Source organism: Mustelus asterias, chromosome 11 (assembly GCF_964213995.1).
Source record: "Mustelus asterias chromosome 11, sMusAst1.hap1.1, whole genome shotgun sequence".
In the NCBI taxonomy this organism is placed as follows: Eukaryota; Metazoa; Chordata; class Chondrichthyes; order Carcharhiniformes; family Triakidae; genus Mustelus; species Mustelus asterias.
In genome coordinates, this window is record NC_135811.1 from 70,507,447 (window position 1) to 70,535,271 (window position 27,825).

Sequence of the window (27,825 nt, forward strand, 5' to 3'; positions counted from 1 at the left end):
TGCACCTGGCTCACCAACCTTATTTAGCTTGTTTCTTATGTTCAGTTTATTTTAGATGTTATTACATTCCCTCTCACTCTAACCCACCTGATACCTCACTATTTCTTACTCTAATGCGATCTGTCTCTCCCAATCCTTTGCCTACCTTGTTCCTCCTTTCTAATGCTACATCCTGTCTCCTACCGATCTTGCAAGGTCATTGTTCCTAGCTTTTGTTAAGGTGCAACCTGTATGGCCTCGTATAGGTCTCACCCCTCCCGGATCTGGTCCCAGTATCCCAGGAATCCAAAACCTCCCATCTCATTCACCTGCTCGAACCTCCTGTGCTATACTCACTAGTGCATGGCACCGGGAGTAATCTGGAGATTACCACTTTTAAGGTCCTGCTTACTCGTCCCCTTCTTAGCTCCCTATAATGAGGACTTCCTTTCTCTTTCTCCCTATGCCATTGATACTTGTATGGGCCAGGATCTCTGTCTGATCACCGTCTCCCTTGCGAGAGTTCTGTAGCTACTCGATGACATCCTTGACCTTGGACAAGGAGGCAACATGCTGGGGTCGATTCCCCCATCCTGCTGTGCTATTTTTTTAACACAGTGGACCAGGAGATTCCCGCAACGGGTGATTTGTGGGGTTTGTGCGTGCGTTTGCTCCTGCTAGCGTCTCCCTGTGCCGGATTTCCAGCGGCGTCTGCTCTGCGTTAGAAATCGGTAGAGAGGCATAAAGACCATTTATATGGTCATTTCAATATCATCCAAATGCTATTAGCCGGCCTGGGACTGAATTCCCCGGCCCGCTAGCATTCCCCCCCCACCCCGCCAGAGCGATTCACTCCAGCGGGAATTACAGTAGCTCCCCACGAACAGGGAGCTAGCAGCTTGATCCTGCTGGAGTAAAGAGGGGACAATCGGGCCCCCCCCCCCCCCCAAGAGGGTCAGGTGGTGGAGGAGGTGCCCCATGGGCTTTGGCAGCCTGGCAGTGCCAGCCTGTGCCCCCGGCACTGCCCAAGGGGGAAGTGCCAATGCCTAGGGGGCACCTTGACACTGCCCATCAGTGGGGCATGGGGCAGTGCCAAGGGGCAGGGCCTAGGGGGTGGGCTCTGATGGGGGCAGGGGTGACATAATCAGATTCACGCCCCTCCCAGGTATTCATTTTAATACATTTACATATAATTATAAATCTCCGTCGCCATATATTCTCCCCAGGTGTATTTTTGTACGTCGGCAAGATTTACAACAGATTCTCCCATAGGTAAACCTGTCGTGGGGATCCCCCTCAGGGGCATAAGAGGTGGGCAGGGGGGGCGATTTACTGTCATGTTTAGACCCTGCCCCTCAAGCATACCCTCTGTTTCTTTTTAAACAGAGTGTCAAAAGATCTGGAGAGAAACATGTCAGTTTTCAGTCAGACCCCACTCTGCCAAATTCTGCTTTGATTGCTCTCCTCTGTAATATTAGGCACAATTCTGTGATTGGGCAGCACTTGCTGATCAATGCCGAGTGTGTTAAGAATGACACTAACACCCAATTTAAGTTTCTCAGTTGGGCTCACAGTGTGGCTCATTTACATTTGCATATATTCATATACAAGGTCCTGTCCTCTGCAGGCAAAAGGAACATGTCCAGGCATTGTGTCTTCTGTGAAATAAACAAAATTATGGGGGACCTGGTGAATTCTCCATGGCAATGCCTCAACCATTCTGAGCTGACTTGCCAACCAATCAGCGCTCTTTTCTCACACTTTGTAAATTGTTGTTTGAAATTTGACATTCTTGCATTTGTCCTGGTGAGTGTAAGGTAAAAAGCTTCGACAGCATGCCTCTTTTGTTTCCAGCAATACTCAAGTTCTGTTCCAAGTGAGTATATATTTATTTCTTGCAGTGGCGCTGAATTTCCAGAAACCGGGAATGGAGATGGATTTGAACAAAGGGAAGTTCCGGCAGAATGGCCGCTGTGGATACATCCTGAAGCCCAGTTTCATGAGGGACAGGTCGATTCAGTTTGACCCTTCGTGTCCAGTTTCAGGAGCAGGTCTTGACAGGAAGCAGCTGACCATCAATGTAAGCTTATTTCAAAATTAATTTCCTTAAACCCTGAACTGTGTGTGTTTGGGACAAGTGAAAATCATGAATAAGATTGAACACAGATGAGCCCCCCCACCCCCACTGGAGTGAAGGGGTGAAGGGGGGTTCATGGAGCCCCCCACTCCCCCCCAGGATGTTGGGGGTAAGTGGAGTGCCCTGGGCATTGCCAGCTTGGCAGTCCAGCCTGTCCCCCTGGCACTGCCCAAGGGGCAAAGTGGCAATGCCGGGGACACCTTGACACTGCCTACCGGGCGTCGGGCAGTACCAAGTAAGTGGGACCAGAGGGGGCAGGGCCCCACTGCCACTCTGCACTGGGATCAGTGACAGGGGGAGTGCGGACAACGATTGGGGCTGGCCATCAGGGTGGGGGGGTCGGTGTGAAGGGTGGGTGGGTGGACGGTTTGGTGCTGGCCCAGAGAGGTCTCGGAGCCCAGCAATGGGGGGACGGTGGGGGGGCTCTGCAAGCCAGCATTGCGGGCCTGGCCAGCGATCGGGACACTGACAGATTGGCGCATGCGCAGTGGCCCACTCAGCGCTATGCTGCCGGTCTCTCCAGCAGGAATAGGCCCCACTCACTGATTCTCAGTGTGATTCACACTGAGGCACTGTGTGATGCACAGAGTGTGGGAGATTCATTTTGAAAATCCCACTGAAATTGGGATTTACTCCAATTTTTACGCAAATTTGACACTTACAATTTTTTTGGGAGAATCCTGGCACGGTGTTTCACCCCAGGTTCCAGTGACTTATGAGGAAGCTTTTATCAAAACAAATTTTATTTCAGAACCCAGTTAGAATATAACAAAAAGTTAAAGTAACTTTTACCAATTAAAATACTTAGACAGGGCAAAGTATAATCCAAAGTCCTGGATGATGTTGAAATTCTTGAGTGTTGTTGGAGCTGCACTCACCCACACAGGTAGAGACTATTCCATCACACTCCTGACTTGTGCCTTGTAGATAGTGGACAGACTTTGGGGAATCAGGAGGTGAGTTACTCGCTGCAGGATTCCTAGCCTCTGACCTGCTCTGGTGGTCACAGTATTTATATGGTTAGTCCAATTCAGTTTCTGGTCAATGGTAACCCCCCCAGGATGTTGAAAGTGGGAGATTCAGCGATGGTAATGTCAGAATCTGAGGAGTTGCAAATGATACAACACTCCCCACTTCTGATCTTCCACTACCCTATTAAAGGGCTCAAGACCCTGGGCCTCCATTGGGTGTCTTTGCAGAAACTATCTTCCTGTAGAAGGCATACGGCATGTTTGCCTTCATCGGCCGGGGTATTGAGTTTAAAAACTGGCAAGTCATGTTGCAGCTTTATAGAACCTTAGTGAGGCCGCTCTTGGAATATGGTGTTCAATTCTGGTCGCCGCACTACCAGAAGGATGTGGAGGCTTTGGAGAAGGTACCAGGATGTTGCTTGGTATGGAGGGCATTAGCTATGAGGAGAGGTTGGAGAAACTTGGTTTGTTCTCACTGGAGCAACGGAGGTTGAGGGGAGACCTGATAGAGGTTTACAAGATTATGAGAGGCATGGACAGAGTGGATAGTCAGAAGCTTTTTCCCAGGGTGGAAGATTCAATTACTAGGGGGCGTAGGTTTAAGGTGCGAGGGGCAAGGTTTAAAGGAGATGTACGGGGCAGATTTTTTACACAGAGAGTAGTGGGTGCCTGGAACTCGTTGCTGGGGGAGGTAGTGGAAGCGGATACGGTAGTGACTTTTAAGGGGTGTCTCGACAAGTACATGAATAGGATGGGAATAGAGGGATATGGTCCCCAGAAGAGTAGAGGGTTTTAGTTAAGTCGGGCAACATGGTCGGTGCAGGCTTGGAGGGTCAAAGGGCCTGTTCCTGTGCTGTAATTTTCTTTGTTCTTTGTTTGTTCCTGGCCTGATTGGCTCACAGTTCAGTGGGCATGCTCCAAAGGAGGCAACCTGGGTCTCTTGCTGACACTGCGGCTGGCATGTGGGACCCCCATCACTCCCACAAGATTCTACCCGGTATTATCTCATTCCTCTCTCCCTAGTCACCTCCTTACATTTCTGTCTGGACAATCAACACTCCAACCCAACTCCAGCGAATACCCTCTCCCACCCAATGCCTCAACAAATGATATATTTTCCTCCTTCACACAAAAGCCATTGCGTGTACACCGCTGTACGAGTCCACCGTTCTGTACGAGTCCACCGCTCTGTACGAGTCCACCGCTCTGTACGAGTACACCGCTCTGTACACGTCCACCGCTCTGTACGAGTCCACCGCTCTGTACGAGTCCACCGCTCTGTACGGGTCCACCGCTCTGTAGGAGTCCACCGCTCTGTATGGGTCCACCGCTCTGTACGAGTCCACCGCTCTGTACGAGTCCACCGCTCTGTATGGGTCCACCGCTCTGTACGAGTCCACCGCTCTGTATGGGTCCACCGCTCTGTAGGAGTCCACCGCTCTGTACGAGTCCACCGCTCTGTACGGGTCCACCGCTCTGTAGGAGTCCACCGCTCTGTATGGGTCCACCGCTCTGTACGAGTCCACCGCTCTGTACGAGTCCACCGCTCTGTACGGGTCCACCGCTCTGTACGGGTCCACCGCTCTGTACGAGTCCACCGCTCTGTACGAGTCCACCGCTCTGTACGGGTCCACCGCTCTGTACGGGTCCACCGCTCTGTAGGAGTCCACCGCTCTGTACGGGTCCACCGCTCTGTACGAGTCCACCGCTCTGTACGGGTCCACCGCTCTGTAGGAGTCCACCGCTCTGTATGGGTCCACCGCTCTGTACGAGTCCACCGCTCTGTATGGGTCCACCGCTCTGTACGAGTCCACCGCTCTGTATGGGTCCACCGCTCTGTAGGAGTCCACCGCTCTGTAGGAGTCCACCGCTCTGTACGAGTCCACCGCTCTGTACGGGTCCACCGCTCTGTAGGAGTCCACCGCTCTGTACGAGTCCACCGCTCTGTACGAGTCCACCGCTCTGTACGGGTCCACCGCTCTGTAGGAGTCCACCGCTCTGTAGGAGTCCACCGCTCTGTACGAGTCCACCGCTCTGTACGAGTCCACCGCTCTGTAGGAGTCCACCGCTCTGTAGGAGTCCACCGCTCTGTACGGGTCCACCGCTCTGTAGGAGTCCACTGCTCTGTACGGGTCCACCGCTCTGTAGGAGTCCACTGCTCTGTACGAGTCCACCGCTCTGTACGAGTCCACCGCTCTGTACGGGTCCACCGCTCTGTAGGAGTCCACTGCTCTGTACGGGTCCACCGCTCTGTAGGAGTCCACCGCTCTGTAGGAGTCCACCGCTCTGTACGGGTCCACCGCTCTGTAGGAGTCCACTGCTCTGTACGGGTCCACCGCTCTGTAGGGGTCCACTGCTCTGTACGAGTCCACCGCTCTGTACGAGTCCACCGCTCTGTAAGGGTCCACCGCTCTGTAGGAGTCCACCGCTCTGTACAAGTCCACCGCTCTGTACAGGTCCACCGCTCTGTAGGAGTCCACCGCTCTGTACGGGTCCACCGCTCTGTAGGAGTCCACCGCTCTGTAGGAGTCCACCGCTCTGTAGGAGTCCACCGCTCTGTACGAGTCCACCGCTTTGTAGGAGTCCACCGCTCTGTACGGGTCCACTGCTCTGTAGGAGTCCACCGCTTTGTAGGAGTCCACCGCTCTGTACGGGTCCACCGCTCTGTACGAGTCCACCGCTCTGTAGGAGTCCACCGCTCTGTAGGAGTCCACCGCTCTGTACGAGTCCACCGCTTTGTAGGAGTCCACCGCTCTGTACGAGTCCACTGCTCTGTAGGAGTCCACCGCTCTGTACGGGTCCACCGCTCTGTACGAGTCCACTGCTCTGTACGAGTCCACCGCTCTGTAGGAGTCCACCGCTCTGTACGGGTCCACCGCTCTGTACGAGTCCACCGCTCTGTACGGGTCCACCGCTCTGTACGGGTCCACCGCTCTGTACGGGTCCACCGCTCTGTACGGGTCCACCGCTCTGTATGGGTCCACCGTTCTGTAGGAGTCCACCGCTCTGTACGAGTCCACCGCTCTGTACGGGTCCACCGCTCTGTACGAGTCCACCGCTCTGTACGAGTCCACCGTTCTGTAGAAGTCCACCGCTCTGTACGGGTCCACCGTTCTGTAGAAGTCCACCGCTCTGTACGAGTCCACCGCTCTGTAGGAGTCCACCGCTCTGTACGGGTCCACCGCTCTGTACGAGTCCACCGCTCTGTACGAGTCCACCGCTCTGTAGGAGTCCACCGCTCTGTACGGGTCCACCGTTCTGTAGAAGTCCACCGCTCTGTACGAGTCCACCGCTCTGTACGAGTCCACCGCTCTGTACGGGTCCACCGCTCTGTACGAGTCCACCGCTCTGTACGAGTCCACCGCTCTGTACGGGTCCACCGCTCTGTACGAGTCCACCGCTCTGTAGGAGTCCACCGCTCTGTACGGGTCCACCGCTCTGTACGGGTCCACCGCTCTGTAGAAGTCCACCGCTCTGTAGAAGTCCACCGCTCTGTAGAAGTCCACCGCTCTGTAGGAGTCCACCGCTCTGTACGGGTCCACCGCTCTGTAGAAGTCCACCGCTCTGTAGAAGTCCACCGCTCTGTAGGAGTCCACCGCTCTGTAGAAGTCCACCGCTCTGTAGAAGTCCACCGCTCTGTAGAAGTCCACCGCTCTGTAGGAGTCCACCGCTCTGTAGGAGTCCACCGCTCTGTACGGGTCCACCGCTCTGTAGAAGTCCACCGCTCTGTAGAAGTCCACCGCTCTGTAGGAGTCCACCGCTCTGTACGGGTCCACCGCTCTGTACGGGTCCACCGCTCTGTAGAAGTCCACCGCTCTGTAGAAGTCCACCGCTCTGTAGGAGTCCACCGCTCTGTAGGAGTCCACCGCTCTGTACGGGTCCACCGCTCTGTAGAAGTCCACCGCTCTGTAGAAGTCCACCGCTCTGTAGAAGTCCACCGCTCTGTAGAAGTCCACCGCTCTGTAGAAGTCCACCGCTCTGTAGGAGTCCACCGCTCTGTAGAAGTCCACCGCTCTGTAGGAGTCCACCGCTCTGTAGGAGTCCACCGCTCTGTACGGGTCCACCGCTCTGTAGAAGTCCACCGCTCTGTAGAAGTCCACCGCTCTGTAGAAGTCCACCGCTCTGTACGGGTCCACCGCTCTGTACGGGTCCACCGCTCTGTAGAAGTTCACCGCTCTGTAGGAGTCCACCGTTCTGTAGAAGTCCACCGCTCTGTACGAGTCCACCGCTCTGTACGAGTCCACCGCTCTGTACGAGTCCACCGCTCTGTACGGGTCCACCGCTCTGTACGAGTCCACCGCTCTGTACGAGTCCACCGCTCTGTACGGGTCCACCGCTCTGTACGGGTCCACCGCTCTGTACGGGTCCACCGTTCTGTACGAGTCCACCGCTCTGTACGAGTCCACCGCTCTGTAGAAGTCCACCGCTCTGTACGGGTCCACCGCTCTGTACGAGTCCACCGCTCTGTACGGGTCCACCGTTCTGTACGAGTCCACCGCTCTGTACGGGTCCACCGCTCTGTAGGAGTCCACCGCTCTGTAGAAGTCCACCGCTCTGTAGGAGTCCACCGCTCTGTACGGGTCCACCGCTCTGTACGGGTCCACCGCTCTGTAGAAGTCCACCGCTCTGTAGAAGTCCACCGCTCTGTAGAAGTCCACCGCTCTGTAGAAGTCCACCGCTCTGTAGGAGTCCACCGTTCTGTACGAGTCCACCGCTCTGTACGGGTCCACCGCTCTGTAGGAGTCCACCGCTCTGTAGAAGTCCACCGCTCTGTAGGAGTCCACCGCTCTGTAGAAGTCCACCGCTCTGTAGGAGTCCACCGCTCTGTACGGGTCCACCGCTCTGTAGGAGTCCACCGCTCTGTAGGAGTCCACCGCTCTGTAGAAGTCCACCGCTCTGTAGGAGTCCACCGCTCTGTACGAGTCCACCGCTCTGTAGGAGTCCACCGCTCTGTATGGGTCCACCGCTCTGTACGGGTCCACCGCTCTGTAGAAGTCCACCGCTCTGTACGGGTCCACCGCTCTGTAGGAGTCCACCGCTCTGTACGGGTCCACCGCTCTGTAGGAGTCCACCGCTCTGTATGGGTCCACCGCTCTGTACGGGTCCACCGCTCTGTAGAAGTCCACCGCTCTGTAGAAGTCCACCGCTCTGTAGAAGTCCACCGCTCTGTACGGGTCCACCGCTCTGTAGAAGTCCACCGCTCTGTAGAAGTCCACCGCTCTGTAGAAGTCCACCGCTCTGTAGGAGTCCACCGCTCTGTACGGGTCCACCGCTCTGTACGGGTCCACCGCTCTGTAGAAGTCCACCGCTCTGTAGAAGTCCACCGCTCTGTAGAAGTCCACCGCTCTGTAGAAGTCCACCGCTCTGTACGGGTCCACCGCTCTGTACGGGTCCACCGCTCTGTAGGAGTCCACCGCTCTGTAGAAGTCCACCGCTCTGTAGGAGTCCACCGCTCTGTAGAAGTCCACCGCTCTGTAGGAGTCCACCGCTCTGTACGGGTCCACCGCTCTGTAGGAGTCCACCGCTCTGTAGAAGTCCACCGCTCTGTAGGAGTCCACCGCTCTGTAGAAGTCCACCGCTCTGTAGGAGTCCACCGTTCTGTACGGGTCCACCGCTCTGTACGGGTCCACCGCTCTGTACGGGTCCACCGCTCTGTAGGAGTCCACCGCTCTGTACGAGTCCACCGCTCTGTAGGAGTCCACCGCTCTGTATGGGTCCACCGCTCTGTAGGAGTCCACCGCTCTGTATGGGTCCACCGCTCTGTAGGAGTCCACCGCTCTGTACGGGTCCACCGCTCTGTAGGAGTCCACCGCTCTGTATGGGTCCACCGCTCTGTCGGAGTCCACCGCTCTGTACGAGTCCACCGCTCTGTAGGAGTCCACCGCTCTGTACGGGTCCACCGCTCTGTAGGAGTCTACCGCTCTGTATGGGTCCACCGCTCTGTAGGAGTCCACCGCTCTGTACGAGTCCACCGCTCTGTAGGAGTCCACCGCTCTGTAGGAGTCCACCGCTCTGTACGGGTCCACCGCTCTGTACGGGTCCACCGCTGTGTAGGAGTCCACCGCTCTGTACGGGTCCACCGCTCTGTAGGAGTCCACCGCTCTGTACGGGTCCACCGCTCTGTACGGGTCCACCGCTGTGTAGGAGTCCACCGCTCTGTAGGAGTCCACCGCTCTGTAGGAGTCCACCGCTCTGTAGGAGTCCACCGCTCTGTAGGAGTCCACCGCTCTGTAGGAGTCCACCGCTCTGTAGGAGTCCACCGCTCTGTACGGGTCCACCGCTCTGTAGAAGTCCACCGCTCTGTAGGAGTCCACCGCTCTGTAGGAGTCCACCGCTCTGTAGGAGTCCACCGCTCTGTAGGAGTCCACCGCTCTGTAGGAGTCCACCGCTCTGTAGGAGTCCACCGCTCTGTAGGAGTCCACCGCTCTGTACGGGTCCACCGTTCTGTACGGGTCCACCGCTCTGTACGGGTCCACCGCTCTGTACGGGTCCACCGCTCTGTACAGGTCCACCGCTCTGTAGGAGTCCACCGCTCTGTAGGAGTCCACCGCTCTGTACGGGTCCACCGCTCTGTATGGGTCCACCGCTCTGTACAGGTCCACCGCTCTGTACGGGTCCACCGCTCTGTAGGAGTCCACCGCTCTGTACGGGTCCACCGCTCTGTATGGGTCCACCGCTCTGTACAGGTCCACCGCTCTGTACAGGTCCACCGCTCTGTACGAGTCCACCGCTCTGTAGGGGTCCACCGCTCTGTACAGGTCCACCGCTCTGTACGGGTCCACCGCTCTGTAGAAGTCCACCGCTCTGTAGGAGTCCACCGCTCTGTAGAAGTCCACCGCTCTGTAGAAGTCCACCGCTCTGTAGGAGTCCACCGCTCTGTAGAAGTCCACCGCTCTGTAGAAGTCCACCGTTCTGTAGGGGTCCACCGCTCTGTACAGGTCCACCGCTCTGTAGGAGTCCACCGCTCTGTAGAAGTCCACCGCTCTGTAGAAGTCCACCGCTCTGTAGGAGTCCACCGCTCTGTAGGAGTCCACCGCTCTGTAGAAGTCCACCGCTCTGTACGGGTCCACCGCTCTGTAGGAGTCCACCGCTCTGTAGGAGTCCACCGCTCTGTACGAGTCCACCGCTCTGTAGGAGTCCACCGCTCTGTATGGGTCCACCGCTCTGTAGGAGTCCACCGCTCTGTATGGGTCCACCGCTCTGTAGGAGTCCACCGCTCTGTATGGGTCCACCGCTCTGTAGGAGTCCACCGCTCTGTATGGGTCCACCGCTCTGTAGGAGTCCACCGCTCTGTACGGGTCCACCGCTCTGTAGGAGTCCACCGCTCTGTATGGGTCCACCGCTCTGTCGGAGTCCACCGCTCTGTACGAGTCCACCGCTCTGTAGGAGTCCACCGCTCTGTACGGGTCCACCGCTCTGTAGGAGTCTACCGCTCTGTATGGGTCCACCGCTCTGTAGGAGTCCACCGCTCTGTACGAGTCCACCGCTCTGTAGGAGTCCACCGCTCTGTAGGAGTCCACCGCTCTGTAGGAGTCCACCGCTCTGTATGGGTCCACCGCTCTGTACGGGTCCACCGCTCTGTACGGGTCCACCGCTCTGTAGGAGTCCACCGCTCTGTATGGGTCCACCGCTCTGTCGGAGTCCACCGCTCTGTACGGGTCCACCGCTCTGTAGGAGTCCACCGCTCTGTACGGGTCCACCGCTCTGTACGGGTCCACCGCTGTGTAGGAGTCCACCGCTCTGTACGGGTCCACCGCTGTGTAGGAGTCCACCGCTCTGTAGGAGTCCACCGCTCTGTAGGAGTCCACCGCTCTGTAGGAGTCCACCGCTCTGTAGGAGTCCACCGCTCTGTACGGGTCCACCGCTCTGTACGGGTCCACCGCTGTGTAGGAGTCCACCGCTCTGTAGGAGTCCACCGCTCTGTAGGAGTCCACCGCTCTGTAGGAGTCCACCGCTCTGTAGGAGTCCACCGCTCTGTAGGAGTCCACCGCTCTGTAGGAGTCCACCGCTCTGTAGGAGTCCACCGCTCTGTACGGGTCCACCGCTCTGTAGAAGTCCACCGCTCTGTAGGAGTCCACCGCTCTGTAGGAGTCCACCGCTCTGTAGGAGTCCACCGCTCTGTAGGAGTCCACCGCTCTGTAGGAGTCCACCGCTCTGTAGGAGTCCACCGCTCTGTACGGGTCCACCGTTCTGTACGGGTCCACCGCTCTGTACGGGTCCACCGCTCTGTACGGGTCCACCGCTCTGTACAGGTCCACCGCTCTGTAGGAGTCCACCGCTCTGTAGGAGTCCACCGCTCTGTACGGGTCCACCGCTCTGTACGGGTCCACCGCTCTGTACAGGTCCACCGCTCTGTACGGGTCCACCGCTCTGTAGGAGTCCACCGCTCTGTACAGGTCCACCGCTCTGTACAGGTCCACCGCTCTGTACGAGTCCACCGCTCTGTACAGGTCCACCGCTCTGTACGAGTCCACCGCTCTGTACAGGTCCACCGCTCTGTACAGGTCCACCGCTCTGTACGAGTCCACCGCTCTGTAGGGGTCCACCGCTCTGTACGGGTCCACCGCTCTGTACGGGTCCACCGCTCTGTACGGGTCCACCGCTCTGTACGGGTCCACCGCTCTGCTTTCTCTCATTGCAGAGAGCACACAACCTGGTGAAAGGCAAAGATCAGGGAGCATCCCCCCACTCCTTTCCTCCCAATTTGCCACCGTGTCAGGGCGGCATGGTGTCACAGTGGTTAGCACTGCTGCCTCACAGCGCCAGGGACCCGGGTTATATTCCCGGCTCGGGTCACTGTCTGTGTGGAGTTTGCACGTTCTCCCCGTGTCTGTGTGGGTTTCCTCCGGGTGCTCCGGTTTCCTCCCACAGTCTGAAAGACATGCTGGTTAGGTGCATTGGCCGTGCTAAATTCTCCCTCAGTGTACCTGAACAGGTGCCGGAATGTGGAGTCTAGGGAATTTTCACAGTAACTTCATTGCAGTGTTAATGTAAACCTACTTGTGACAATAATAAAATAAAAGTGTCAGGCATTTTAATAAACATTAGCAGTGCCCACCTCATGTTCCAGGGGGTTCAGACCTCAGCAACAAACTGCCATGAGAGCCTGTGTGTCCTGAGGCACGCGTGCTCACACATGTTGAAGGAACTGACCCTCTGCCTCTGAACCCTGTTTTGGGGTCTTGCTTGGTCCCAGTTTGACCTTTTTATCCATCACCTCTGTCCCGTAGAGTGGTACGTGGCTGAGGAAAGGCAGCTGATGCCCTGGCTGCTGCTGGAGGAGTTGGCGATGGTGTGGCCTCTGCTGTTGACCCTTGGCAGAGTGGAAGGTGGAGGAGCCACATTAGCTACTTTCAAAGGAGTTGACAATCAGCAATCAAGCTTTGCTAACACTCTGTGTGTGAGAGGGAATGCTGTGAGCAGCAGCTTCTGGCTTTGGCTGGAGCTACTCAGTTTCATTGTTTAATGGCTTCCCAACTTGTCAGTTTCACGACAGAAGTTCTCCCTACAATGCACTTGACTTCTTGATCCTGCAAAGGTACAGTCAGCTAAGAAAATCCAGGACATTGAGCTAGAACATCTTAACATTGGCATCTTCACCATCTCAATAAGCTCTTTGTTATTTAGCTGAGGGACCTAAAGGAATTCCCTGCTGGCCATCACTGCTGCTCAGGGAAAGGCGGGTGAGGTTTCTGTCGCTGGTGAACTGCTCCATGATGCTCTCAGACTGATGTCTCTTTTTCAGATTATTACAGCTCAGCAGCTCCCGAAAGTGAATAAGAATAAAAAGAATTCCATTGTGGATCCGCTGGTGCGTGTGGAGATTCACGGTGTTCCTGATGATAACGCCACACAAAAAACCGGGCATGTTGAAAACAATGGTAAGATAATTTTTTATTTATTTATTTAAATTTTATTTATTAGTCACAAATAGGCTTACATTAACACTGCAATGAAGTTACTGTGAAAATCCCCTGGTCGCCACACTCTGGCGCCTGTTCTGGTATACTGAGGGAGAATTCAGCTATTGCACCTAACCAGCTCATCTTTCAGACTGTGGGAGGAAACCGGAGCACCCGGAGGAAACCCACGCAGACACGGGGAGAACGTGCAGACTCCACACAGACAGTGACCCAAGTCGGGAATTGAACCCAGGTCCCTGGTGCTGTGAGGCAGCAGTGCTAACCGCCGTGCAGTTTGATGGCAGCTATACTGTCAGTAGTGCGTCCGAGGATTTCTACAATGTTGTGGTTATTGCCTATTTTGTCCGTCTCCAGGTAGCTGATGAGCCAGTGATTCATGTAAAAAAAAAGTTTGAGGAGCTTGCAACGCATTTCTGTAACATTGTCCCCATCTAATAAATTGAGGGTGACTTGATGTGGCTCAAAGTAACAAAGGTTTATTGCCAACGAGAATTAGTTATTTACAACCAAGTGTCAGACAGAGTTAACTCTGCTCCCTGCCTCCAACTGAGGATCGAGCCCACCCGGGATGTGTACCCTCACACCCTGATTGGCTCGGCTTCCCTCCTCAACATTCCATAGGGTCCAGTCTGACCACATGGTCCTCAGGGAACCCCTTAAAGGGGCCACGCTACCACACTCCCCACCCCCTTCCCCCCCCCCGTCCCCCCTCCCCCACCCCCTTCTCCAAAACTCCTGAATGTACCAATGGAGGAAGCAAAAAGAACATTAACATAGGCAGCACATGTCCAAAGACATCAGGAAAATCCCCAGGGAAACTCTTCATAAGTTCAGTCAATCCGGAGACTTCCGAATCCTGGTGGAATATCTCAATTCTGTGCTCGGCCCTTCTGGGAATGAAGAACACATTCAGGCCAAGGCAAAAGACAAACTCATCAATCCGGGGTCGGGATCCTCCTCTGTCGCTGCTGACTCCTCAGTTATAGAAACCACTTGCTGCTCCAGATCCACATTTACAACCAGCATCCCCGGAGCCAATCCTGGTAAACTCAACCGTCTGCAGGGGTCGCCTGTTGACCCCCTATATCAGGCCCAGCCCTCCTCCTCAGGCAGTCTACGTGTTTCCTGATCCCTTGTATCTCTACGATATGGGAGACCGGTTCTGTTCTCATGGCAGACCTGCTGCAAAGTTTCTGACCAGAACTAAATCCTCGACTTGGAAAATTCTGTTGTTCTTCCTTGTTCTGGGAGGCTTGTCTAACCCTCAACCTCCTCCCCCCACCAAATCTGGGAATATCATATCCAACCATGTCCGTAAGCAGCATCCCATTACTAGCTCGGATGGCGTGATCCCTGTGGTCACGTTTGTGTGGTGTTTATGACAAGAAGCTGGCTATAGGTACAGGTAGGGGATAATTGGCTTGTTTCTTGGTCGATAATTTAAATGTTTGTACAGCTCGTTCTGCGAACCCATTGGAGACTGGGTGGTAAGGGGCTGCCTGAACATGGTGAATACCGTTTGATTTGACAAATTTTTGAAACTCCTCCACTGTAAATGATAGCAAACATTTAGCTCAGTGGTGGCTGTGGCCATTCTGTGACCCATAAATGGTCCTGCAAAGTCGAATAATATTCTTGCCCAGAGTCTACCTGGCCACTCCCAAGGAAGCATCTTAACCAGCGGTGCAGAGGCCTGTTGGGCTTCACAACTGGGCATTCACTAACCATCCTTTCAGTTTCTCTATCGATGCCGAGCCAACAAACATAACTTCTGGCTAGTGCTTTCTTCCTGCTTTGTCCCGGGTGTGAGTTGTGCAATTCCTATAATAAAATTCAATATCCCTTGGAGTGGGACTATAACCTTAGTCCCTCCCCCACAACAACACACCATCTTCACACATTATCTCCGTCCTTCTGTGTTGGTTGGGTTTAAGCAGCTCTGACTTATATCGCCACACTTGCATCACCATCTTCTTATCTTTCGATAACACTGGGTCTCTTTTTCTAGGTAAGAAGTCTCACAACACCAGGTTAAAGTCCAACAGGTTTATTTGGTAGCAAATACCATAAGCTTTCGGAGCACTGCTCCTTCGTCAGATGGAGTGGAAATGTGCTCTCAAACAGTGCAAACAGACAAAATCAAGTCGCAGAATACTGATTAGAATGCGAATCCTACAGCCAGCCAGTTCTTAAAGGTACAGACAATGTGGGTGGAGGGAACATTAAACACAGGTTAAAGAGATGTGTATTGTCTCCAGGCAGAACAGCTCGTGAGATTCTACAAGCCCAGGAGGCAAGCTGTGGGGGTTACTGATAACGTGACATAAATCCAACATCCTGGTTTAGACCGTCCTCGTGCGTGCGGAACTTGGCTATCAGTTTCTGCTCAGTGACTCTGCGCTGTCGTGTGTCGTGAAGGCCGCCTTGGAGAACGCTTACCTGAAAATCCAAGGCTGAATACCCGTGACTGCTGAAGTGCTCCCCCACAGGAAGAGAACAGTCTTGCCTGGTGATTGTCGAGCGGTGTTCATTCATCCGTTGTCGTAGCGTCTGCATGGTTTCCCCAATGTACCATGCCTCGGGACATCCTTTCCTGCAGCGTATCAGGTAGACAACGTTGGCCGAGTTGCAAGAGTAGGTACCGTGTACCTGGTAGATGGTGTTCTCACGTGAGATGATGGCATCCGTGTCGATGATCCGGCACGTCTTACAGAGGTTGCTGTGGCAGGGTTGTGTGGTGTCGTGGTCACTGTTCTCCTGAAGGCTGGGTAGTTTGCTGCGGACAATGGTCTGTTTGAGGTTGCGTGGTTGTTTGAAGGCAAGAAGTGGGGGTGTGGGGATGGCCTTGGCGAGATGTTCGTCTTCATCAATGACATGTTGAAGGCTCCGGAGGAGATGCCATAGCTTCTCCGCTCCGGGGAAGTACTGGACGACGAAGGGTACTCTGTCCACCGTGTCCCGTGTTTGTCTTCTGAGGAGGTCGGTGCGGTTTTTCGCTGTGGCGCGTCGGAACTGTCGATCGATAAGTCGAGCGCCATATCCTGTTCTTATGAGGGCATCTTTCAGCATCAGGAGGTGTCTGTTGCGATCCTCCTCATCTGTGCAGATCCTGTGTATTCGGAGGGCTTGTCCGTAGGGGATGGCTTCTTTAACGTGTTTAGGGTGGAAGCTGGAGAAGTGGAGCATCATGAGGTTATCGGTGGGCTTGCGGTATAGTGAGGTGCTGAGGTGACTGTCCTTAATGGAGGTGCGTGAGTCCAAGAATGCAACCGATTCCGGAGAGTAGTCCATGGTGAGTCTGATGGTGGGATGGAACTTGTTGATGTCATCATATAGTTGTTTCAGTGATTGCTCACCATGACTCCAAAGGAAGAAAATATCTAGTCTATAGCATCGGTTGAAGGTCCTGTGCGGTGAAGAAGTCTTGTTCGAACCTGTGCATGAAGATGTTGGCATATTGAGGTGCGAATTTGGTCCCCATGGCTGTTCCGTGTGTCTGGATGAAGAACTGGTTGTTGAAGGTGAAGACATTGTGGTCTAGGATGAAGCGGATGAGTTGTAAAATTGCATCTGGAAACTGGCAGTTAACGGCATTGAGTACTGAGGCCGTTGCAGCAATGCCATCATCGTGGGGGATGTTGGTGTAGAGTGCCGAGACAGCCATTGTGACGAGGAGTGCTCCTGGTTCAACTGCTCCATGTGTGCTGAGTTTCTGTAGGAAGTCCGTAGTGTCGCGACAAAAGCTGGGGGTTCTTTGTACAATGGGTTTCAAGATGCCCTCGACATAGCCGGAGAGGTTCTCGCACAGGGTTCCATTGCCTGAAACGATGGGATGGCCGGGTGTGTTTGCCTTGTGTATCTTTGGGAGGCAGTAGAGATCTCCAACGCGTGGAGTACGTGGGATGAGAGCACGGAGGGTGTTTTGAAGGTCCGGATCAAAGGTTTTGATCAGAGTGTTGAGTTGACGGGTGTGTTCTTTGGTCGGATCTGCAGGTAACTGTCTGTAGTGTTCCTCGTTGTTGAGTTGTCGGTACACTTCTTTGCAGTAATCCGTTCTGTTCAGTATGACGATGGCCCCTCCTTTGTCTGCTGGTTTGATGACAATGTTGCGGTTGGTCTTGAGAGCGTGGATGGCGTTGCGTTGTGCTTGGGTGATGTTCGGGGCTGTCTTGTGAGTGTGGCTGATGAATTTGGTGTTGACTCACCTCCTGACGGCTTGGGCATACATGTCAAGTCAGGGGGGGGGGGGGCCTTCCGGAGGAGTCCAATTCGACTCTTTCCTCTTCGGTTGCACTGCGGATCTCTCTGTCAGCTGTTCCGGTTCATTGGCTGTCTCATTGTGTTCACTGTTGGCCTCTTGGGGTTTGTGGAAGAACTCCCGCAGCCTCATTCACCTGATGAATTCCTCTGTGTCTGCTGCGAGACTGGTGGGGTCTATTTTGGTAGTGGGACAAAAGTTGAGCCCTCGGCTGAGAACTTCGATTTCATCTGGCTGAAGTGTGTAGTCCGATAAGTTGACAATGGACTTTCCTGCAGTGGTACAGTTTTCTACTGTGGTACCGGGGGAGGCTTGGTTGCTGCTGGTGGTGATGCCGAGTTTCTCGAGTTTCCTGTTCTTGGTGTGCATGTAGATGGCGTAGTTCCTTTGTCTCGTCTGCTCGGCAGAGTTTTGCAGCTGGTATGCGTCCCGAGCGCAAGTTGAGAATATGGATTCGATCTTGGTTTCCAGGCTGCGGCGTTTGCTGTAGAGTTGGTGTATGAGGCGGTTGAGGAGGGTGAGAGAGGTGCGACGGCAAAGTCTCTCAGCGTAGTCTGTGTTATAGGTTGACCTGAGTGGGTTCGTGATCCGTAGACCTTTCGGTATCTTGTCTGCTTTCTTGCATCTTTGTAGAAACTTGATGTCGGTGGTAGCCAAGTTCCGCACACATGAGGACGGCCTAAACCGGGATGTTGGATTTCTGTCACATTATCAGTAACCCCCACAGCTTTCCCCCTGGGCTTGCAGAATCTCACTAGCTGTCCTGTCTGGAGACAATACACATCGCTTTAACCTGTGTTTAATGTTCCCTCCACCCACATTATCTGTACATTTAAGACCTGGCTGGCTGTAGGGATTCGCATTCTAATCAGTATTCTGTAACTTGATTTTGTGTCTCTGTGCACTGCTTGAGAGCACATTTCCACTCCATCTGACGAAGGAGCAGTGCTCCAAAAGCTTATGGTATTTGCTACCAAATAAACCTGTTGGACTTTAACCTGGTGTTGTGAGACTTCTTACCATGTTCACCCCAGTCCAACGCCGGCATCTCCACATCATCTCTTTTTCTAACCAGTAACTTTGTCTATATGATGAGGCTGTTTATGCCACAGACCAAACAGTCCCTTAACATTTCTCTTAAAGCTGGGCCAAACTTGCAGTGCTCTGCTAACCCTCTCAATTGGGCCACAAAGCCTGAAACTGTCTCCCGGTGTTAGGGCCGGGGGCGGGGGGGTGGTCGTGATCGTTTCAGGCGGGGGCGGTGTCATGAGCGGTAGCGGCGGGGGGGAGTGGGAGCTGGGCCACAGAGGCTGGCTGACAGCAACAGAAGCACTGACAGGTCTCTGTCCTCTCAGACCACAGAAACCTGCACATAGACAATGGTGCCCTCTGCTGCCATCAGCCAGCTTTTGGGCAATTTAGCCCAGTCTCCCTGCTGGCGAGAAACAGATCAATGTTTTATTATTGCACAGAATAAGGTTTGACTGGTGACCTTGCTGAAAAACAGATCTGAAACTCTCCTGGTTTCACACTCGCTCTGGACTTAGAATTTTCTTGGTAAGATTGCCCCCTCCCCCCCCCCCCACCTTGTGTCTGGAGCATCAGGTGATGTTAAGCTTCTCACTAAGCTGTGAGTCTGTGGGATACAGACAGTGAGCAGAATAACCTGTTGCTTTACTTCAGCTGTTTTCATTTGTTACAAAGAAGTTGCACCAACTTTCAATATCCCAGTTTTCCACTTTGGGGTCAAGGGCCAATGGTTCCATCTTTCCAATCAAAGGCATTACAATGTGTGTCTATCTTTCATCTTTATATTTTCGATGCTCCAGTCTCCTCGCCCTAGCTGCACACTCCAATCACAACAGCTTCAAAAGTTTTCCCTCATCGCCATGGTTCAAAGTAACAAGGGGTTTATTGCCATCAATAATAAATATTTACAATGAAAGAGTCAGACAGATTTAACTGTGTAACTGTACAGTGCTCTTCCCTGGCTCCAGCTGAGGATCCTCCCTGACCCGGGGTATGCGTTCCTGCTCCCGATTGGCTCAGCTTCCATCCTTGACACTCCATAGGTTCCAGCCTGATCACATGGCCCTCAGGGAACGCCCCCTTAAAGGGGCCACACTACCACACTCCAGGATTGTATCTGCAGGAGCCACACCGTCCGTTAGCAGCCGAGTTTGATCCATGGTGGTTGTGGTCAATCATCTCAGCTCCAGGACATCCCTCAGGGTTAGTGTCCTCGGCCCAACAATCTTCAGCTGCTTCATCAATGACCTTCCCTCCGTCATAAGGTCAGAAGTGGGGATGTTCGCCAATGATTGCACAATGTTCAGCACCATTCACAACTCCTTACAAATTTGGTGGAGTTTTTTGAGGAAATGACAAAAACGGTTGATGAAGGAAGGGCCGTAGATGTCGTCTATATGGATTTCAGTAAGGCATTTGACAAAGTCCCACATGGCAGGTTGGTTAAGAAGGTTAAGGCTCATGGGATACAAGGAGAAGTGGCTAGATGGGTGGAGAACTGGCTTGGCCATAGGAGACAGAGGGTAGTGGTCGAAGGGTCTTTTTCCGGCTGGAGGTCTGTGACCAGTGGTGTTCCGCAGGGCTCTGTACTGGGACCTCTGCTATTTGTGATATATATAAATGATTTGGAAGAAGGTGTAACTGGTGTAATCAGCAAGTTTGCGGATGACACAAAGATGGCTGGACTTGTGGATAGCGAAGAGCATTGTCGGGCAATACAGCAGGATATAGATAGGCTGGAAAATTGGGCGGAGAGGTGACAGATGGAGTTTAATCCGGATAAATGCGAAGTGATGCATTTTGGAAGAAATAATGTCGGGAGGAGTTATACAATAAATGGCAGAGCCACCAGGAGTATAGAAACACAGAGGGACCTAGGTGTGCAAGTCCACAAATCCTTGAAGGTGGCAACACAGGTGGAGAAGGTGGTGAAGAAGGCATATGGTATGCTTGCCTTTATAGGACGGGGTATAGAGTATAAAAGCTGGAGTCTGATGATGCAGCTGTATAGAACACTGGTTAGGCCACATTTGGAGTACTGCGTCCAATTCTGGTCGCCGCACTACCAGAAGGACGTGGAGGCGTTAGAGAGAGTGCAGAGAAGGTTTACCAGGATGTTGCCTGGTATGGAGGGTCTTAGCTATGAGGAGAGACTGGGTAAACTGGGGTTGTTCTCCCTGGAAAGACGGAGAATGAGGGGAGATCTAATAGAGGTGTACAAGATTATGAAGGGGATAGATAGGGTGAACGGTGGGAAGCTTTTGCCCAGATCAGAAGTGACGTTCACGAGGGGTCATGGGCTCAAGGTGAGAGGGGCGAAGTATAACTCAGATATTAGAGGGATGTTTTTTACACAGAGAGTGGTGGGGGCCTGGAATGCGCTGCCAAGTAGGGTGGTGGAGGCAGGCACGCTGACATCGTTTAAGACTTACCTGGATAGTCACATGAGCAGCCTGGGAATGGAGGGATACAAACGATTGGTCTAGTTGGACCAATGAGCGGCACAGGCTTGGAGGGCTGAAGGGCCTGTTTCCTGTGCTGTACTGTTCTTTGTTCTTTGTTCCTCAGATACTGAAGCAGCCCATGTTCAAATGCAGCAAGACCTGGGCAATATCCAGACTTGGACTGGCGGCAAGTGACAAGTAATATTTATGCCACACAAGTGCCAGGCAATGACCATCCTCAACAAAAGAGAATATAACCATCGCCCCTTGACGTTCAATGGCATTCCCATCGCTCATTCCCCCACTATCAATATCCTGGAGGTTACTATTTAGCAAAAACTGAACTGGACCAGCTAGGTGGCGTAGTGGTATTGTCACTAGACTAACAATCCAGAGAATCAGCGTAATGTTCTGGGGACCCAGATTCAAATCCCACTGTGGCAGATGGTGAAATTTGAACTCCATAAAAAAAATTTGGAATTAAAAGTCTAATGATGGCCATGAAACCATTGTGGATTGTTACAAACCCCATCTGATTCACTAATGTCCTTAATGGAAGGAAATCTGGTGACCTACATGTTATTAGAATGTAACCAATGAAAACATTGGATCTGTTGTAGTGTGACCAATGGTAACACGCTGTAAGGGTCAGCTGACCCAGTAAACTATGTAACCAATGACAAAATGATGCGATGGTCAGCTGACCTGCTGACTCAGTATAAATAAGAAGCTGCTGAGGTTGTGGGAGCTTGGAATGGCCTAGGGTGAGGTATCAAGTGTTGGAGTAATGAAGTTTCTTTATTAAATCTTTTTCTTTGATTTATAAGTTGGAGTAAGTCTTGTTTTATCTTATTACTTACACAGCACGGTGGCACAGTGGCTAGCACTGCTACATCACAGCGCCAAGGACGCTGGTTTGATTCCCGGCTTGGGTCAATGTCTGTGTGGAGTTTGCACGTTCTCCCCGTGTCTGCATGGGTTTCCTCCGGGTGCTCCGGTTTCCTTCCACACTCCAAAAGATGTGTGGGTTAGGTTGATTGGCCATGCTAAATTGCCCCTTAGTGTCAGGAGGTTAATAGGGCCTGGGAGGGTTTGTGATAGGTGCAGGACTGATGGGCCAAATGGCCTCTTTCTGCACTGTAGGGATTTTATGAACTAAAAAGTTCCTTCTGGTGAATCAACACATGTGGCTTCAGACATTTTGGCAATGTGGTTGACTCTTAAATATACTCTGGGGAGGGCAGTTGGGGATGGGTGATAAATATTGGCCCAACCATCAAGGCCCACATCCATCCACCACCATCTAGAAGGACAAGAGCAGCAGATACCTGGGAATACCACCATATGGATGTTCTCCTCCGAGTCACCCACCATCCTGACTTGGAAATAAATCGGCCGTTCCTTCACTGTCGCTGAGTCAAACTCCTGGAACATCCTTCCTAACAGCAATGTGGTTGTACCTACACCACGTGGACTGCAGCGGTTCAAGAAGGCAGCTCCCTGCCACCTGCTCATGGAGCAATAAATGCTGGTCTGGCCAGTGACTCCCACATCCCGTACATGAATCAAAAACAGCCTGTCTTGCTTCAATTAAACATGGCTGCATACTTATTCTCCGCCATAAATGGGAGTGTTCCCGTGTAAAGGAAAATAATTCTGTAGTTATTTCAGAATCTTGCTGTATGATTGGTTGCTGCAACTCAGCTTCACAGTTTGTGTATATTTTTGTCGGATTGCAGGATTTAATCCAGTGTGGAATGAGGTGCTTCAATTTACAATCAGCGTCCCCGAGCTCGCTCTTGTCCGCTTTGTGATTGAGGATTATGATTCAACCACCAGCAATGACTTCATCGGGCAGTTCACACTCCCGTTCACCAGTCTGAAAGAAGGTAATCATCATTTTACGCTCAGCCACTGACACTGCCCCTCCCCCTCTGACACTGCCCCTCCCTCGACATTGCCCCTCCCCCTGACACTGCCCCTCCCCCCTGACACTGCCCCTCCCCCCTGGCACTGCCCCTCCCCCCTGACACTGCCCCTCCCCCTCTGATACTGCACCTCCCCCTCTGACACTGCCCCTCCCCTCTGACACTGCCCCTCCCCCTCTGACACTGCCCCTCCCCCCGACACTGCCCCTGCCCCTCTGACACTGCCCCTCCCCCTCTGACACTGCCCCTCCCCCCCTGACACTGCCCCTCCCCCTCTGACACTGCCCCTCCCCCTCTGACACTGCCCCTCCCCCTCTGACACTGCCCCTCCCCCTCTGACACTGCCCCTCCCCCTCTGACACTGCCCCTCCCCCTCTGACACTGCCCCTCCCCCTCTGACACTGCCCCTCCCCCTCTGACACTGCCCCTTCCCCTCTGACACTGCCCCTCCCCCTCTGACACTGCCCCTCCCCCTCTGACACTGCCCCTCCCCCTCTGACACTGCCCCTCCCCTCTGACACTGCCCCTCCCCTCTGACACTGCCCCTCCCCCTCTGACACTGCCCCTCCCCCTCTGACACTGCCCCTCCCCCTCTGACACTGCCCCTCCCCCTCTGACGCTGCCCCTCCCCCTCTGACATTGCCCCTCCCCTGACACTGCCCCTCCCCCTCTGACACTGCCCCTCCCCCTCTGACATTGCCCCTCCCCCCGACACTGCCCCTCCCCATTTGGCACTCAACTTAACAGCCTTATCTTCATTTATACACACAGCTGATTGTTACAATCCAGGTCGGATACTTCAAGGTGTTCTATGAAGCTCGCCTGACCTGTATTGTTTTACATTGAATTTGGCTAGGACGAGCAGGAGAGGTTTCACTCCAGGTGTGATTCCACTGACCCACGGGGAACTTTTATCTAAAACAAAGTTCAATTAAGAATATTGTTGACATGTATAGTAAAACAATTCGCAAGAACTTTTAACAATTATAAACAAGAAACACAACCATAATAATGCATAATTCTGAAGGAATATCTCTGATGTGTTCCAACCAAAAGCCAACATCCAATACACACAACACTCCAAATAAGCACAATGCAGCATAGGTTAATGCCCACTTGTTATAGGAATCCAGCCCCTTGGGTTGAATGCTGAAAATCCCTTGTGAAGAAACTCAGAAGAGGTTGTAGTCGAATCTGTTTCCCAAAACACAGCTTCTTTAAGAGAAGAACCAGAAGAGAGAGAGAAACTGCTTCTTAGATTGCTGCTAAACTACTTCCAAACCACACTGCCCAAAATGAAACTAAAAGCCCCAAGGAGAAAAAACCCTATTACCTGACTGCCACAGCTTAGCTCCACACCCAATGACAGCGCTGAAGCTATAAACTGCATGATGTTTTAAAAGGAAACCTTTCTTAAAGGTACACATGACACTGATGCTGTGTGACAGTAATGGCACTCTGACAGGAAAGTGGACCATGTGGAGTGACTTCATGCAACATCCAGGCACATGTCCTGCATCTTCCCCCCCCCCCCCCCCCCCCCCCGCCCCCAACCAGTCCCTACACTGTGTGGCCTGTTTAACTTGTGTTTCTCTTTGTATCCACAGGTTATCGACATGTCCACTTGCTGTCCAGAGATGCCGCCTCCCTCTCACCGGCAACTCTCTTCATCCGAGTGAGGATCAAGAGTGTATAGTGTGGAGTGAGCAGAGAGCCACTCTCACTCTGGCTGTGTAACGTGAACTATAGCTGAGACCCACTCTGTCCCCCTGTCCAGTGCCAAGCTCAGTGAGTCAGCGGGGAGTGCGGCTGGAGACTGAAATTAAAATGAATTTTTTGCCTTCCTATCAATGGGCTCTGTGGACAGTGATACTGTGTCGGTATTTGAAAAGGGTAACATGACGGCGTTCCATGTTTTAACTTCAGAGTACAATGCCAGATTAGAATATTGAGTAGTGTATTTTTACAGAGTTATTTTTCCATCCATGATGCAGAGCTTGAAAACTCTCCTGATTTTCTACAATAACATTTGTGTCTTTTGTTCAGGAGCCTGAACCTTTGATTTGTGTAACACCTTTAGTGTTTTACCGAGCATCGCAATGAGAAGAGTTAGGGAGGGCGCTGGATGGTATGTTTCCAGGTTGGGCAAAGAGGAATCAATGGCAAAATCCTTAACCACCAAACGGTGAACTGTGGAGGTCATTGCAGTGCTTACGGAGCAGAGGGAAGAATGTGAAATGCAGAGGGAAAAAGGAACAAGAGAAAGCCATTTAGCCCCTCAAGCTATTCAGTGTGATCGTGGCTGATGCTGGTTTGACCCTAGCCTTAGTATGTTCAGTTAACAAAAATCTACTGATCTCAAATTTAAAATTAAGTGTCGAGCTCGCTTTAAATGCTTGTTTGGGAACAGAATTCCAAACCTCTACGAGTCTGTGTGTGCGTTTATGGATAGAAATGTTTCCCAATTTCCTGCCCAGTCTTGGCCTTTATTGTTAGACTATGCTCCCTAATCCTAGACACTCCAGCTAGCAGAAATAGTTTATTTGTAATTCCCATGTCTGCTCCTCTTAATATCTTTCAAACTTCAATCAAATCCCCTGTTAACTTTGTAAATTCCAAGGAATCTAACCCTAATTGTCTTCTTCACTCCTCTTGGATTTACTCTTGCAGACTCAATGTCATTCTGTTGAATCAGTTCTCCACCCCCCCCCCCCCAACCCCCCGCAGAAAGCCAATCTACCCTTTCTAAGATGAGGTGCCCAGAACTGCTCACAGTAACTCCCAGTGTGGCCTAACCAGGGATTTGTGTCTTCTATCCCCTTGTATTCTCGCCCGCTAGATAGAAAAGCCAACATTTTATTTGCTGTTTGGATTATTTTCTGTAGCTTGTCCTGACATTTTGGTGTTCCGTGTATATGGACCTGCCCAAGTCTCTTTGAACACCCACTGTTTCTAGCTTTTCACCATTTAGAAAGTCCCTCATTTGATCTTTTTTGGTCCAAAGTGAATGTCTACATTGAAATCCATTTGCTTAATCTATCAGTATCTCTATGGAATTTTATGCTTCCATCTACACTGCTCACAATGCCAGCCACCTTTGTGCCATTGGCAAACTTAGATATGTGATTTTCTTTTTCATCATCTAAGTTGTTATTAAATATGGTGAATATCTGAGGCCCTTGCAGGACATCATGAGCCATATTCTGCCTATTTGAGTATCTGCCCATTATTCCTAGTCTTTGTCTCCTATGACTCAGCCAATTTCCTAACCAGGCCAATACATTATCTTCAATCTTATGAGCGTCAACTTTAGCTCTTATGAGGGACTTTATCATGTGCCTTCTGCCAAGTTCAACCACAAACATTCCCCTCTTCACTGCCATAGACACCTCCTCAGTCAGATTCATCAGGCACGACTGACCCTTTACAAATCCATGCTGATTCTCCCTGTTCAGCCCTCAATCCCACTGACTCACCATCCCTCGATCCCACCGACTCACCATCTCTCAATCCCACTGACTCACCATCGCTCGATCCCACCAACTCACCATCGCTCAATCCCACCAACTCACCATCCCCCGATCTCACTGAGTCACCATCTCTCAATCCCACGGACTCATCATCCCTCGATCCCACCTTCTCACCATATCCCTCAATCCCACCAATCCACCTTCTCTTCAAACCCTACTCTCTATGTCCCTTTGTATATTGTATGTCGAACGTTTTTCTGTCTTCCCTTCTTACTCCTAATTTCCTCATTTGAATCAGTGTCCCATGGGATTTGAATTGTTTGCCACAGGGAACAATTTTGCCAGTTGACTTCCTTAGCTAACATAACTCCCAACTAGATTTCCTCGATATCTCTCTTCTCCAATGAGAGCACAATTTTGTCTACCTTGAACGTTCCTTGGGGTGTAAACTCCTGATACTTGGATAAAGTTGTGATCGAGAACCGGAGCTTCCTTCAGAGGCTTGAGCTGCCTTACTGGCCCGATGGGTGAATGTACCATCTGGCCCTGAAGGTTGGAGGTTTTGTCTGGGTTAGCTGCTTGCTGACCAGGTTGCAGTTTGTGTGGGTGTCAGGAAAGAGTTCATTTGTGATCATCTCCAATGGTCAAATGTTAAGGATTATTCTTGAAGCATTGTCAAAGTACTAATGGGTGGGAATGTGCTGTGGCATTGTGCCCAGCGGAGAGGCAGAGGAGAAACGCAAAGAAAAGTGAGAACACAGATGAAGATTAAAGGAATGAGCTGAGGGGAACAAAGACATTGATTAAAACAGATTGATTTTAATCTGAATAATACAAGCAATGATGGATTGTGTGACAGCCCTGGAATGTCAAGCATTGTACTTTATAGAATAAATTATTAACAAGAATGATAACTGCTTGATGTCCCTCATTGATGTAGCATTTCTAATGCACCAAATCATTGCTGCATGCTTTACAATTGGGGGCTCAGACCCAAGAAGCTGTGTGGAGGGGTGTCAGGGTGGGGTTGAGTTGGGAAGCTTTGTTGAAGACGTGTTTTAAGCAGGTTCAAGCGCACCTCTGCATTCCACCTCCTATCAAGGGCTTGTCTCGCCTGATAAAGAATAGCGCAAAGACACCACACTACCTCAGCTCAGCAATCACCTGGGTGTGGCAAAAACCAGCTGTGACAGTGATTTAATCAAGGGGCTTTGCTCTCGTCCTCACTGTTCTTATACTAAACAAATTTGCTTCTCGAATCTCGGTGAGACCCAGCCCCTCACAGATTCGAGATCCTTACCTTTGCCTAAAGACCGCCGTGGGTTTTTGATGACCATGTTCAGATGGTGAATTGCAAACTGGAAGTAACTCATTGGGTGAGAACAGCAAAGGCACTGCCTTATGGGAATTCCCAGCATGAAAGTTGCATCAAAGGCAAAGTAGATCAATCACTTTCAGAAAGTAACATTCTGTGAGACAGTAACTGAGTGATTTGAGACATGAGCTGTGGTGAATGCAGTGTGTTTGGGAGGAATATATGACTTTGCACCCTATAGCTTTATCCTTGACTTAAGGTTGGGTCTGCTGTTGATTAACCCGATAAGAAATTTATTGCCATGATTAGTTTGCAACTTCATTCCCAGTATATCATGCAACTCCCTTCAGGGTAGGAGAATTAGATGAGTT

At 52.1% G+C, this 27,825-nt stretch overlaps 1 protein-coding gene across 2 annotated transcripts in view; it reads left to right on the forward strand.

Annotated features, from left to right (window-relative positions):
* LOC144500577 (1-phosphatidylinositol 4,5-bisphosphate phosphodiesterase delta-3-like) overlaps positions 1-27,043 on the forward strand; it is a 146,598-nt gene extending 119,555 nt beyond the window's left edge. For both annotated transcript variants that reach the window (XM_078223717.1, XM_078223718.1), the window contains 4 exons: positions 1,881-2,059; positions 12,833-12,968; positions 22,481-22,630; positions 24,277-27,043. In XM_078223717.1, the coding sequence (XP_078079843.1) occupies positions 1,881-2,059; positions 12,833-12,968; positions 22,481-22,630; positions 24,277-24,365 (554 nt within the window). In that variant the 3' untranslated portion in view covers positions 24,366-27,043. The remainder of the gene's footprint in view (positions 1-1,880; positions 2,060-12,832; positions 12,969-22,480; positions 22,631-24,276) is intronic.
* The last annotated feature ends 782 nt before the right edge of the window (positions 27,044-27,825 follow it).